General features: G+C 49.0%; 1 protein-coding gene across 1 annotated transcript in view; it reads left to right on the forward strand.

Moving 5' to 3' along the window:
• Positions 1 to 2,414: 2,414 nt before the first annotated feature.
• BRI3BP (BRI3 binding protein) overlaps positions 2,415 to 13,866 on the forward strand; it is a 39,046-nt gene continuing 27,594 nt past the window's right edge. The window contains exon 1 of the mRNA XM_055236717.2: positions 2,415 to 2,770. Coding sequence (XP_055092692.1) covers positions 2,564 to 2,770 — 207 coding nt within the window. The 5' untranslated portion in view covers positions 2,415 to 2,563. The remainder of the gene's footprint in view (positions 2,771 to 13,866) is intronic.

Below are 13,866 nucleotides of genomic sequence, written 5' to 3' on the forward strand. Positions count from 1 at the left end.
GGCCGAGGCAGGCGGATCACCTGAAGTCAGGAGTTTGAGACCAGCCTGGCCAACATGGCGAAACCCGTCTCCACTAAAAATACAAATATTAGCCGGGTGTGGTGGCGCGTGCCTATAGTCCCAGCTACACGGAAGGTTGAGGCAGGAGAATCGCTTGAACCCGGGAGGCAGAGGTTGCAGTGAGCCGAGATCATGCCACTGCACTCCATCCTGGGCAACAGAGCAAGACTCCGTCTCAAAAAACAAAAATAAATAAAAAATAAAGTTGAACAAAAGAAGCCAACCCCCAGAGTACTGTGTGGTGCCATTTACATAAACTTCAAACACAGGCAAATGAATCCCCTAAATTTTAAGAGGAACATAGTGAATGGGAGGGGAGAAAGGGAGGCTTTGGAGGGGAACTGGTAATGTTTCGTTTCTTGATTTGGGTGCTGCTTACCTTGTGTATTCAGTTTGTGAAGATTCATAAAAATTTATATGATTGTGTATTTTTCTGTATGTTATACCTTAATTAAAAAGTTTGTTATTATTATTATCATTTTTTATGGAGATAGGTCTCATTTGGTTGGGCAGGCTGGCCTCGAACTCCTGTGTTCAAGCAATCCTCCTGCCTTGGCCTCCCAAAACAAGCATGCGTCACTACACCCGGCGTAAAAAAAGGTTTTTGGGACGGAGTTTCACTCTTGTTGCCCAGGCTGGAGTGCAGTGGCTCAGTCTGGGCTCACTGCAACCTCCGCCTCCCAGGTTTAGGCGATTCTCCTGCCTCAGCCTCCCGAGTAGCTGGGATTACAAGCAGGCACCACCATAACTGGCTCATTTTGCATTTTTTTTTTTTTTTTTTTTTGAGATGGAGTCTCATTCTGCTGCCCAGGCTGGAGTGCAGTGGCACGATCTTGGCTCACTGCAACTTCCGCCTCCCGGGTTCACGCCATTCTCCTGCCTCAGCCTCCGGAGTAGTTGGGACTACAGGCGCCTGCCACCACACCCAGCTAATTTTTTTGTATTTTTAGTAGAGACGGGGTTTCACCATGTTAGCCAGGATGGTCTCCATCTCCTGACCTCGTGATCCGCCCGCCTCGGCCTCCCAAAGTGCTGGGATTACAGGCATGAGCCACCGCACCCGGCCTCATTTTGTATTTTTAGTAGAGACGGGGGAGATTTCTCCATGTTGGTCAAGCTGGTCTCGAACTCCCGACCTCAGGTCGCCCGCCTCAGCCTCCCAAAGTGCTGGAATCACAGGCATTAACCACCGCACCCGGCCTACAAAAAAGTTTTTAAAAAGACAATACGGGAAAAAATGTGCAAAGGATATGAATAGGTAATTCACAGAGAAGTAATTCAAATGGCCAATAAATCTATGAAAATCTTACTAGGAATCCAGAAAATGTAAATTCAAAAATAAGAGCATTTTTTATTCTTGGGATTGGCAAAAATTGAGTTTTATTTTCTTGGTTGTCTAAAAAAAATGTTGGTTAGACTTGATTTGTTTCATTTAGGATGCAAACAGAGTCCTTGCATTGCATGGGTTGTTATGGCTCTTAAGTCTTTAAAACCAATTATCCTCCTCTCCGCTCACCTTTTATATCGCTTATTTATTGAACAAACTGTGTCGTTTGTTTCGTAGAATGCCCCACATGCTGGAGTTGGTTGGTTGCTTCTGCTGCTTCTAAGTTTTCCTTATCTGCCATATTTCCTGTAAACCGTGGGTTTGATCTAGAGGCCCCATCAGGTTCATGCTCAACTTGTCTTGGCAAGAATCCAACGCAGGTGGCGCTGGTACTTCCTGGCACTAAGATCAATTGGCGGGACCGGGACTTCGCGGCCTGGCCCCTCCATTTTCAAGTTCCCCGCCAAACCCTCTTGGTTTTACCCATTTCTGATGATCATCGCGTGAATCCATCATTCCATTGAGGGGTGCCAAATAATTTTCGGATTCTCTCATTCATCCTCATGTATTAGCTGGACTTTGCTAAAAGAAACTCCCTACCCAACTATTTTGGGGCTCTGAAATACAGCTCATTCAGGAACGGCATGAGGATGCCTGATGCTTTCTTGTTATTTAAAATTTTCAGAATGAATGAGCTGATGCCCACGAGGGCCAATTTTGGGGTACCATTATAATACATTCAGGGAGATTACATATATATCTATTTCATGTTTTCCAATCAGTTGCAGTCACTTTCCTGGTTGAAGCTGTTGCAAGTTTTACAGGCATGGGTTGCTTTTCCACGGATAAGTTAAAAAAGAGAATTATTTTATTTAAATGATAAAAAGCCGCACCGGGTCGGGGCAGGCTTCCGGGAGGCGGGCGCAGGGCCCCGGGGCCGGGTCGCGTTGGTCCCGCGCCGGGGGCGGGGCGCGGCGTGGGCTGGGCCGTGCGCCTTTGCGCGCGGGGCGGGGCGGGTGGCGCAGCGGCGGCGGCGGCGGCGGCGGCGGCGGCGGCTGTGGGTAAAGGCGCGGCGCGCGGCCCCCGAGCGCGCCAACCTTGCCCTAGCCGGAGTCCGCGGCGGCCCAGCGCACGGCCCTCACCCCGCACCGCGACCCCGCACCCCGCCGGCCGAGCATGGGCGCGCGCGCCTCAGGCGGGCCTCTGGCCCTGGCCGGCCTCCTGCTGCTGCTGCTGCTGCTGCTCGGGCTGCTGGCCCCGGGCGCGCAGGGGGCGCGGGGCCGCGGCGGCGCGGAGAAGAACAGCTACCGCCGCACGGTCAACACCTTCTCCCAGAGCGTCAGCAGCCTGTTCGGCGAGGACAACGTGCGCGCCGCTCAGAAGGTGGGCGCCGGGCCCGCGCCCGCGGTCACCTTGCCCCGGCCGCCGCGCACCTGGCTGCCAGGGCCGACCTAGGAGGAGCGCGGCCTCCGGGGCTGCCCGCCCGGCCGGCGCGCGGGAAGAGGGGGTCCGGCCTGCGTCTCGGGGCCTGCGCCTGCGGTCCCCGCCGGGCCTGACCAGTGCGGGTCTGGGCGGCCGGGCCTCGGGGCGCCCTCTCCTCTGCGCCGCGCTTCTCCTTGGACCTTGCCCCCGCAGTCGGCGCAGCCAGAGTCTCTCCCGGCTGCGCTGACGCCCGCCGCGCGTCTCATTCATTCATTCACCGCGTTTGAATGGCTCCTACTGTGAGCCAGGCAGCGCGCTGGCGCCCTCGGTCCCCACGCGGCTGCGCCCTCCCCAGCTACCCCGGGTTTGTCCTAGCCTCGCATCCCGACCCACTTCCCCTGGGACCTCTGCCCCACTCCTCCTCCTGCTTCGAAGATACTTGGAGTTGTTTTTACTTTACAGGAAAAGAAGGGAGCAATGCGATTTGCTCGGTGGCTTTGGGAAACCGAGCACCTACTGTGTGCGGGGCTTTTCGCGTGGAGCCTTTTGTTTAGTTTGGGGAGGTCCCGGATCCTGCAGCCTCCTGGGAAGGGTGTTGAGTCCCAGGAGGAGCGCAGGGGGTTTTCCCCAATTCCTGCTCTCGGAGCTAGGTGCGATAGGGGTGCCATTCCGGGCGGAAGTCTGCCGACCAGCTCCTGAGAAGGAGGAAGTTCCTGGGGACAGTTGTGTGTGGTATTGCGGTTCCTTTGCTCTTCCCTGGGGAGGAGGGGGATCTTGCTTGCTGCCAGCCTTCCTGGGGTTTTGGAGTCAGAGAAGTTTGGGTTCAAGTTGGAGCTCTATCAGTTGGATGGCTTTGGGGAAGTGACTTCACTTCTTTGAGCCTGTTTCTTTATTTGTTAAATGGGGATAGTAATCATACCCCTTCATTGCGAGGTTGTACTTATGACTAGTTGGTACCTTCCTGGCCCAGAATCATGGCTAAAAAGTTAAAGTTTTCTGCTCATTGAGAGGGAGTGGGGAATAGAAGGGAACATGAAGGCCCAAATCAGATTGACTGCATGTTCTTACTGGATAACATGAAAGGTTAATTTGTTAGGAAAACGGTAACTTTTGACCTCCCTTTCCTATGGGCAGGGGCACCTCTTGCACAGGTGGGTCTGTGTCTTCATACATGTGGGGGAGAGAACGCTTTGTAGGTGGCCAAAGAGGGGCAAGGAAGCAGGGCTGAACGCCTGAATATGAAAAGGTTGCCCTGGAGTCTGGCGGGGGAAAGGATCAGGGATGTGAGTGCAGGGAGTCCCACTTACTTCCTCTTGATGCAGTTCCGGAGCTATTTGAAGGCAGAAATCATTTGTTTTAGAGCAAAAATAAGCCTGACTTTTTCACGAAGGGTGACCACAGGATCCCCATGTCTCAAGTGACGGTGGTTTCATGTGACAATCTAAGGCCAACAAACATGAAATATGAGTGGATATTTAAGACTTTTACTTAAATAAGACAATCTGTATTCTGGCAGAGCATCTCCGAATCTGGGGGTCAGAGCTCTTCCTGGGGTAAACCGGGGTTTGTGCCTTTAATAGAGATGCTAATGATTACTAAGTGCTTTTGTAGATAGAATAACCTTATGTAATCCTTAGAATGACCCTGTGCGGTAGGTACTGTTACTGTTCCCATTTGACAGATGAGGAAACTGAGACACAGAGCAGTGAAGTGGCTGGTTTCAGGTCAGATGGGTGGCACAGCCAGGATGTGAACCTAGGCAGAGTGGACATGGAGCCCACATTAGTATCTCGCCTGTTTTCCTGCCTCATGACCCCTTCCCTGTTCCCCGAGTCCGTGCAGTATCCAGAGGCTGACCTGACTTGTTTCTTTCCTTTTTGTGTTTTTGAGATGGGGGTCTAGCTCTGTTGCTCAGGCTGGAGTGCAGTGGCGTGATCTCGTCTCACTACAACCTCCGCCTCCCAGGTTCAAGCAATCCTCCCCACTCACCCTCCCAAGTAGTTGGGATTACAGGTGTCCACCACCATGCCTGGCTAAGTTTTGTATTTTTAGTAGAGACGAGGTTTCACCGTGTTGGCCAGGCTGGTCTCAAACTCCTGACCTCAAGTGATCTGCCCGCCTCAGCCTCCCAAAAGTGCTGGGATTACAGGCGTAAGCCACCGTGCCCAGCCTGTTTTGTGAATTTTAAATAAAGGAAAATTGGGTCTGCTAGCAACTGTAGTTTTCAGCATGCCTGGGTTTACTAAGTAGAGCCAAACCTGCTTTGTGAAGTTTAATGGTATTTTTAAAAACACCCCATATTCTTTTTTTTTTTTTCCCGAGATGGAGTCTTGCTTTGTGGCCCAGACTGGAATGCAGTGGCGCAGTCTTGGCTCATGGCAACCTCTGCCTCCCAGGTTCAAACAATTCTCCTTCCTCAGCCCCCTGAGTAGCTGGGATTACAGGCGTGTGTGCCACCATGCCTGGCTAATTTTTGTATTTTTAGTAGAAATGGGGTTTCACCATGTTGGCCAGGCTGGTTTTGAACTCCTGACCTCATAATCTGCCCTCCTCAGCCTCCCAAAGTGCTGTGATTAGAGGCGTGAGCCACCGTGCCTGGCCCCTCATATTCTAATCTAGGACTTGTCTGAAATAAACCTACGACCATCCTGTTTGGAGCATGGGAACAGACATGGGTTTGAATCCTAGCTGTTTCTCACTCACTGTGTGACCCTAAGCCAGTTGCTTAATACTTCTCTCTCTTTTTTTTTTTTTTTTTTTTTTTTGAGATGCAGTCTCGCTTCTTCTCCCACGCTGGAGTGCAATGGTGAGATCTCAGCTCACTGCAACCTCTGCCTCCCGGATTCAAGCAATTCTCCTGCTTCAGCCTCCCTAGTAGCTGGGATTACAGGCAGATGCCACCACGACCAGCTAATTTTTGTATTTTTAGTAGAGACAGGGTTTTACTGTGTTGGCCAGGCTGGTCTCGATCTCATGACCTCAGGTGATCTGCCTGCCTTGGCCTCCCAAAGTGCTGGATTTACAGGCATGAATCACCGTGCACCGCCCAGTTGCTTTACTTATCTGTGTCCCATTTGTGCAGAGGAGATAAATCGGGGAATTAAAGGAGTTTGGTTGGGCTGCACAATGCCAGGCACTGAATAAGCATTTAGTAAATGGTAGAATATTTCTATATGAAGGGAATTTGTCTGGTAGGAGAGTGATAGACTTATTAATTCCTTTAAAAATTATTAAGTGATGGCCCTGGCACGGTGGCTCACACTTGTAATCCCAGCACTTTGGGAGGCCAAGGTGGGCAGCTCATCTGAAGTCAGGAGTTTGAGACCAGCCTGGTTGGTCAACATGGCAAAACCCCGTCTCTACTAAAAATACAAAAATTAGGCCAGGTGTGGTGGCTCACGCCTGTAATCCTAGCACCTTGGGAGGCCAAGGCGACTGGATCACCTGAGGTCAGGAGTTCAAGACCAGCCTGACCAACATGGTGAAACCCTGTCTCTACTAAATACAAAAAATTAGCTGGGCATGGTGGCACATGCCTGTGATCCTAGCTACTTGGGAGCCTGAGGCAGGAGAATCGCTTGAACCTGGAAGGCGGCCGTTGCAGTGAGCCGAGATTGCGCCACTGCACGCCAGCCTGGGCAACAAGAGGGAAACTCTGTCTCAAAAAAAAAAAAAATTAGCTGGGCGTGGTGGTGCATGCCTGTAATCCCAGCTACTTGGGAGGCTGAGGCAGGAGAATAGATTGAGCCCAGGAGGCTGAGGTTGCGGTGAGGTTGAGTCGCCCCCCCTGCACTCAAGCCTGGGCGACAGAGACTCCATCTCAAAAAAATTTATTAAGCAACTTATACACGTGTTCATAGCAACACTTTCTACAATAGCTAAAAACTGGAAATATCCCGGCCGGGCGCAGTGGCTCACGCCTGTAATCCCAGCACTTTGGGAGGCCAAGGTGGGCGGGTCACGAGGTCAGGAGATCGAGACCATCCTGGCTAACACGGTGAAACCCCGTCTCTACTAAAAATACAAAAAATTAGCCGGGCGTGGTGGCGGGTGCCTGTGGTCCCAGCTACTCGGGAGGCTGAGGCAGGAGAATGGCGTGAACCCGGGAGGCGGAGCTTGCAGTGATCCGAGATCGCGCCACTGCACTCCAACCTGGGCAACAGAGCGAGACTCTGTCTCAAAAAAAAAAAAAAGTGGAAATATCCCAAATGTCTTATCAGCTGATGAAGGGATAAAATGTGATGTGTCTGTATAATGAAATATGATTCAGCCATAAAAAGGAGGCCGGGCGCAGTGGCTCAAGCCTGTAATCCCAGCACTTTGGGAGGCCGAGGCGGGCGGATCCCGAGGTCAGGAGATCGAGACCATCCTGGCTAACGCGGTGAAACCCCGTCTCTACTAAAAATACAAAAAATTAGCCGGGCGTGTTGGCGGGTGCCTGTAGTCTCAGCTACTCGGGAGGCTGAGGCAGGAGAATGGCGTGAACCCAGGAGGTGGAGGTTGCGGTGAGCCGAGATCGCGCCACTGCACTCCAGCCTTGGGGACAGAGAAAGACTCCGTCTCAAAACAAAACAAAAAAAAAGAAGTATTGCTATATGCTACAACTTGGATGAACCTTGAATAAAAAAATAAGAGAAGCCAGACACGAAAGGGCACACATTATATGATTCCATTTACAGCATATGAAATATCTGGAATAGGAAGATCCATAGAGACAGAAAGCAGATGGGTGGTTGCCAGGGGCTGGGGGAGAGAGCAATGGGGGAATTACTGCTTAATTGATCGAGGGTTTCCTTTTGGGGTGATGACAGATTGTGGAACTAGATAATGATGGTTGCATGACATTGTGAATGTACTCACTGCCACTGAATTGTACACTTTAAAATGGTTAAAATGGCCAACTTTACGTGTATATGACTACAATTTTTTTAAAAAGTTGGCCTGGTGCAGTGGCTCACATCTGTAATCCCACCTCTTTGGGAGGCCTAGGTGGGAGGATCGCTTGAGCCCAGGAGTTTGAGACCAGCCTGGGCAACATAGTGAGACCCCATCTCTACAAAAACCAAAAACATTAGCTAGGCATGATGGTGCACACCTGTGGTCCCAGCTACTTGGGAGGTTGCATTGGGAGGATTACTTGATCCTCTGGGAGGTTGAGACTACAGTGAGCTGTGATTACACCACTGTACTCCAGCCTCAGGGACAGCCTAAGACTCTGTCTCCAAAAAAAACAAACAAATGAAAAATTTCAAGCACCTACTGTATGTGGAGAAAATGATTCCTCTCAGGCAGAATATAGCTGGACTGATGTGGGAACATCTTGAATGCCAGGTTGAGAAACTAGTACTTTTTTCCCTTGCTCCTTGGTCGTAGTTGCATGGAATACAATTTCATGTAGTTCTGAAGGTTAAGAAACTACACTTCCCACTCCTGACCTGTCTCCCACCCCCTTCCCTGAAGCAGTCAGATATTCTGAACATGTATAAATATATGGATCTATAAATCTGCTCCCTGTGTTGGTTTTTGTTTATTTTGCACTATGCACACTGTTTTGTATTTTTATTTTATTTTTCCCTGAGACAGAGTCTCACTCTGTTGCCCAGGCTGGAGTGCAGTAGCTCAGTCTTGGCTCACTGCAGTCTCTACCTCCCGGGCTCAAGTGATCCTCCTGCGTCAGCCTCTCAAGTAGCTGGGATTAGAGGTCTGCATCACCATGCCCTGCTAAGTTTTTTATTTTTTGTAGAGGTGTGGTTTCACTATATTGCCCAGGCTGGTCTCTAACTCCTGGCCTCTAGTGATCTACCTGCCTCAGCCTCCCAAAGTGCTGGCATTACAGGCGTGAGCCACTGCGCCGGCCCGTGTTTTTAAAAATGAATAAATTTTGGGCTGGATGTGGTGCCTCATGCCTGTAATCCCAGCACTTTGGGAGGCCGAGGCGGGCAGATCACAAGGTCAGGAGATCGAGACCATCCTGGCGAACACGGTGAAACCCCGTCTCTACTAAAAATACAAAAAATTATCCGGGCATGGCGGTGTGCGCCTGTAGTCCCAGCTACTCAGGAGGCTGAGGCAGGAGGATGGTGTGAACCCGGGAGGTGGAGCTTGTAATGAGCCAAGATCGTGCCACCGCACTCCAGCCTGGGCAACAGAGCAAGAATCTGTCTTAAAAAAAAAAAAAAAAAAAGTAAATTTTGGAGGGCCAGTTACAGTGGCTCACTCCTGTAATCCCAGCACTTTGGGAGGCTGAGGCAGGTAGATCACCTGAGGTCAAGCGTTTGAGACCAGCCTGGCCAATATGGTGAAACCCTGTCTCTACTAAAAATACAAAAATTAGCCAGGCCTGGTGGCATGTGCCTATAGTCCCACCTACTTGGAAGGCTGAGACAGGAGAATCACTTGAATCCCGGAGGTGGAGATTATAGTGAGTGGAGATCACACCACTGCACTCCAGCCTGAGCAACAGAGTGAGACTGTCTCAAAAAAAAAAAAAAAAGGAAGATCAGAACTTACCAGTACATAAACTTTGCTTCCTCTTTGTGAAGGGCTGCAAAGAGCACATTGCTGTAAGGATGTGCCATTGTTCAACCTGCCCCTGGTGGCTAACATTTGATCCTGTCTCAGGCCGCTCTAAACATGGTTGCAGTGTAGGTCTTTCTATATGTATTGTTTTGTGTGCACCTAGACAAGTTCATCTGTAAATTGTTAGAAGTGGAATTGCTGAGTCAAAGGGTCTGTGCATTTAAAAAGTTTTTTTTTTTTTTTTTGAGACGGAGTCTCGGTGTGTCACTGAGGCTGGAGTGCAGTGGCACAATCTCTGCTCACTGCAACCTCCGCCTCCCGGGTTCACGCCATTCTCCTGCCTCAGCCTCCCAAGTAGCTGGGGCTACAGGCGCCTGCCACCATGCCCGGCTAATTTTTTGTATTTTTAGTAGAGACGGGGTTTCACCATGTTAGCCAGGATGGTCTTGATCTCCTCACCTCGTGATCCGCCCGCCTTGGCCTCCCAAAGTGCTGGGATTACAGACGTGAGCCACCACGCCTGGCCTTTTTTTTTTTTTTTTTTAAGAGACAGGTTCGTGCTCTGTCACCCAGGCTGGAATGCAGTGGTAAAATCATAGTTCACTGAAGCCTTGAACTCCTCGCTTCAGGTAGTCCTCCCAACCTCAGCCTCCTAAAGTGCTGGGATTACAGGGGTGAGCCAGCACTCCCTGCTCTTTTGCTTTTTTTTTTTTTTTTTTTGAGACAGAGTTTCATTCTTCTTGCCCAGGCTGGAGTGCAATGGCATGATCTCGGCTCACTGCAACCTCTGACTCCTGGGTTCAAGTGATTCTCCTTCCTCAGCCTCCTGAGTAGCTGGGATTATAGGCGCATGCCTCCATGCCCAGCTACTTTTGTATTTTTAGTAGAGACAGGGTTTCTCCATGTTGGTCAGGCTGGTGTCGAACTCCTGACCTCAGGTGATCCACCTGGCTTGGCCTCCCAAAGTGCCGGATTACAAGCATGAGACACCGCGCCTGGCCTTTTAATTTTTTTTGTTTTTGAGACGGAGTCTCGCTCTGTCGCCCAGGCTGGAGTGCAGAGGCACAATCTCGGCTCACTGCAAGCTCCGCCTCCCGGGTTCACGCCATTCTTCTGCCTTAGCCTCCCGAGTAGCTGAGACTACAGGCGCCTGCCACCACGCCTGGCTAATTTTTTTTTTTTTTTTTTTTTTTGTATTTTTAGTAGAGACGGGGTTTCACCATGTTAGCCAGGTTGGTCTCGATCTCCTGACCTCGTGATCCGCCCGCTTCGGCCTCCCAAAGTGCTGGGATTACAGGCGTGAGCCACCGGGTCCGGCCTACATTTTTAATTGAAATGTAATTGGTGTATTTTTTTTACTTACATGAATCTATAGCATCATGAATTGTCACACAGAACACACTCCTTGACCAGCAGATCTAAAAATGGATTGTTCCAGCCTCCAGAAGTCCCTTTCTGCTCCCACATGGTTACTAACCCCCTAAGGTCACTACTGTGTTGATGTCTGCCCATGTGAATTAACTCTTTGCTTGAGCCCTTGCATAGTAAGAGCTCTATATGCATTGTTCATATTGCAAAGATACTACTAAATGGTCCTTCAAAGAGTGATAGCAGTTTCTCCACTCTCACTAGACACGTGTGAAGGCTAGTTCCCAAGCCCTTTCCAATGAAGTGGCTCATTAAATTTTTTTTTTTTTTTGAGACAGAGTCTTGCTCTGTCGCCCAGGCTGGAGTGCAGTGGCGTGATCTCGGCTCACTGCAACCTCCGCCTCCCGTGTTGAAGTGATTCTCCTGCCTCATCCTCCCAAGAGCTGGGATTACAGACATGTGCCACCACGCCCAGCTAATTTTTGTATTTTTAGTAGAGAGAGTTTTTAACCATGTTGGCCAGGCTGGTCTTGAACTCGCGACCTCGTGATCTGCCCGACTCAGCCTCCCAAAGTGCTGGGATTACAGGCGTGAGACACCCCACCCGGCCTCATTAAACTTTTTGGCTTTATTATGTATGAGACAGATGGTCTTTTCATTTATTCAGAATCCATCGATATGTTCTGGGAACTGCCTTTTGGTTTTTTTTTCTTTTTGCCGTTCTATTGAGCTGTTGGGTTCTTTTGTTTTAGCATTTTTTTTTTTTTTTTTTTATAAAGAGGCTTGCATTTTTTGCTGTTTGCAAGAAAGTATTTTGAGCAAAATAACTTTGACACTTTCCAGTCCTTTTTCCCCTACCAACATTTTAACAGCTTTTTTGAGGTGTAATTGCACTACACCTCAATAGACTGTGCGTATTTAAAGTGTACAAGTTGACACCTTTAGACATACACACTTGTGAAAAATTACCACAGTCAAGATAATGTTTCCTATAATTTTTTTTTTTTTTTTTTTTTTTGAGACAGGGTCTCACTCTGCCGCCCAGGCTGGAGTGCAGTGGCGCAATCTCGGCTCACTGCAAGCTCTGCCTCCCAGGTTCACGCCTTTCCCTTGCCTCAGCCTCTCGAGTAGCTGGGACTACAGGCGCCCGCCACCACACCCGGCTAATTTTTTGTATTTTTAGTAGAGATAGGGTTTCACCATGTTAGCTAGGATGGTCTCGATCTCCTGACCTCACGATCTGCCCGCTTCGGCCTCCCAAAGTGCTGGGATTACAGGCGTGAGCCACCGCGCCCGGCCTGTTTCCTGTAATTTTTTATGTTGAAAATTTTTCGAAGTACCAAAATGCTGAAAGAACAGAACAAGGAATAGCTGCAAACGTCTCCCCTAAAGTCACCAGTTCTTAAATTTCCCCTCAAACTTTTTTCTCTACAAACACATCTCATAGACACATACACACATGCACACACATTTATTTTTATTTTTTGGCAGGATCATTTGAAAGTTAGTTGCAGACATTTTAATACTTTTTCCTACAGAACCACAATACCATTGTCTCAGCCAAGAAACTTAAATATAGTATAGTATTTTGTAATAGACGGTCCATATTCAAATTGTCTTTATAGCTCATAAAAAATCCAACACCCAGTCAAGGACTGCTCATGCATTTGGTGTTCATGTCTTTAGTCTGTCAGAGTTTCCTCACTTTTGGTGGAGGAAGGGACTTAATTATGAATTTTTTTTTTTATTTTGAGACGGAGTCTGACTCTGTCACCCAGGCTGGATTGCAGTGGCGTGATCTCGGCTCACTGCAAGCTCCACCTCCCGTGTTCATGCCATTCTCCTGCCTTAGCCTCCCAAACAGCTGGGACCACAGGTGCCCGCCACCATGCCCGGCTAATTTTTTTGTATTTTTAGTAGAGACGGGGTTTCACCATGTTAGCTAGGATGGTCTCGATCTCCTGACCTCGTGATCCGCCCGGCTCGGCCTCCCAAAGTGCTGGGATTACAGGCGTGAGCCACCGCGCCCGGCCCCAATTATGAATTTTTTTTTTTTAGACAGGCTCTCACTCTGTAGCCCAGAATGGAGTGCAGTGGCGCAGTCTCAGCTCAGTGCAACCTCTGACTCCTGGGTTCAAGCGATCCTCCCACTTTAATCTCCTGAGTAGCTGGGATTACAAGCGTGTGCCACCATGCTTATTTATTTATTTATTTATTTATTTATTTATTGTATTTTTTGTAGAGACAGAATTTCTCCTCAAAATCCCTGTGTTGCCCAGGCTGGTCTCTTGACTCCTGGGCTCATGTGATCCTCCCGCCTTGGCCTCCCAAAGTGCTGGGATTACAGGCGTGAGCCACTGCGCCTGGCCCAGTAAGGGACTTTTACGGCATTGACGTTTTTGAAGAGTACAGACTAAATGTCTTTTTTTTTTTTGAGCTATAATTCATATACCATACAATTTATTCATTGAAAGCTCAGCGGTTTTTAGTATATTCACAGCACTGTACAGCTGTCACTACAGTCAATTTTAGAACATTTGCATTACCCCAAAAAGAAACTCCGTACCCATTAGCAGTCACTACTTTTTTCCTTTGCCCCAACTCCCAGCTTTAAGCAACTGCCAGTCTGCTTTCTGTCTATTTCTGAGCCTACGGTGGGCTTTTCATGGGAATGGAGTCCTGTACAATCTGGCCTTTTGTGTCTTGCTTCTTTCACTTAGCCTCATGTTTTCAAGTTTCATCCATATTGCAGGATCAGTACTTTATTCCTCTTTATGGCTTTTTATTTACCCGATCATCAATTGATGGACATTTGAGTTTACATCACTTTTTGTCTATTGTGAATGATACTGCTGTGAACATCCATGTGCAAATATTTGTGTGGACATTGTTTCCAGTATTTTGCGGTGCATACCTAGGAGTGCAGTGGCTGGGTCATACAGGAACTTTTTGTTTAACACTTTGGGGAACCGTCGCCCTTTTCCAAGGCAGATGTACCGTTTTCCCTGCCTACCAGCAAGGTAGGAGGGGCCTGGTTTCCCCACATCCTTGTCAGCACTTGCTATGGTCTGCCTTTTTGATTCTAGCCATCTTGGCAGAGGTGAAGTAGTATTGCTGTGGTTTTGACAGTCCAGAACTGTTTTTTTTTTCGAGACAGAGCCTCGCTCTGT

Source organism: Symphalangus syndactylus, chromosome 13 (genome assembly GCF_028878055.3).
Source record: "Symphalangus syndactylus isolate Jambi chromosome 13, NHGRI_mSymSyn1-v2.1_pri, whole genome shotgun sequence".
Taxonomy (NCBI): domain Eukaryota; kingdom Metazoa; phylum Chordata; class Mammalia; order Primates; family Hylobatidae; genus Symphalangus; species Symphalangus syndactylus.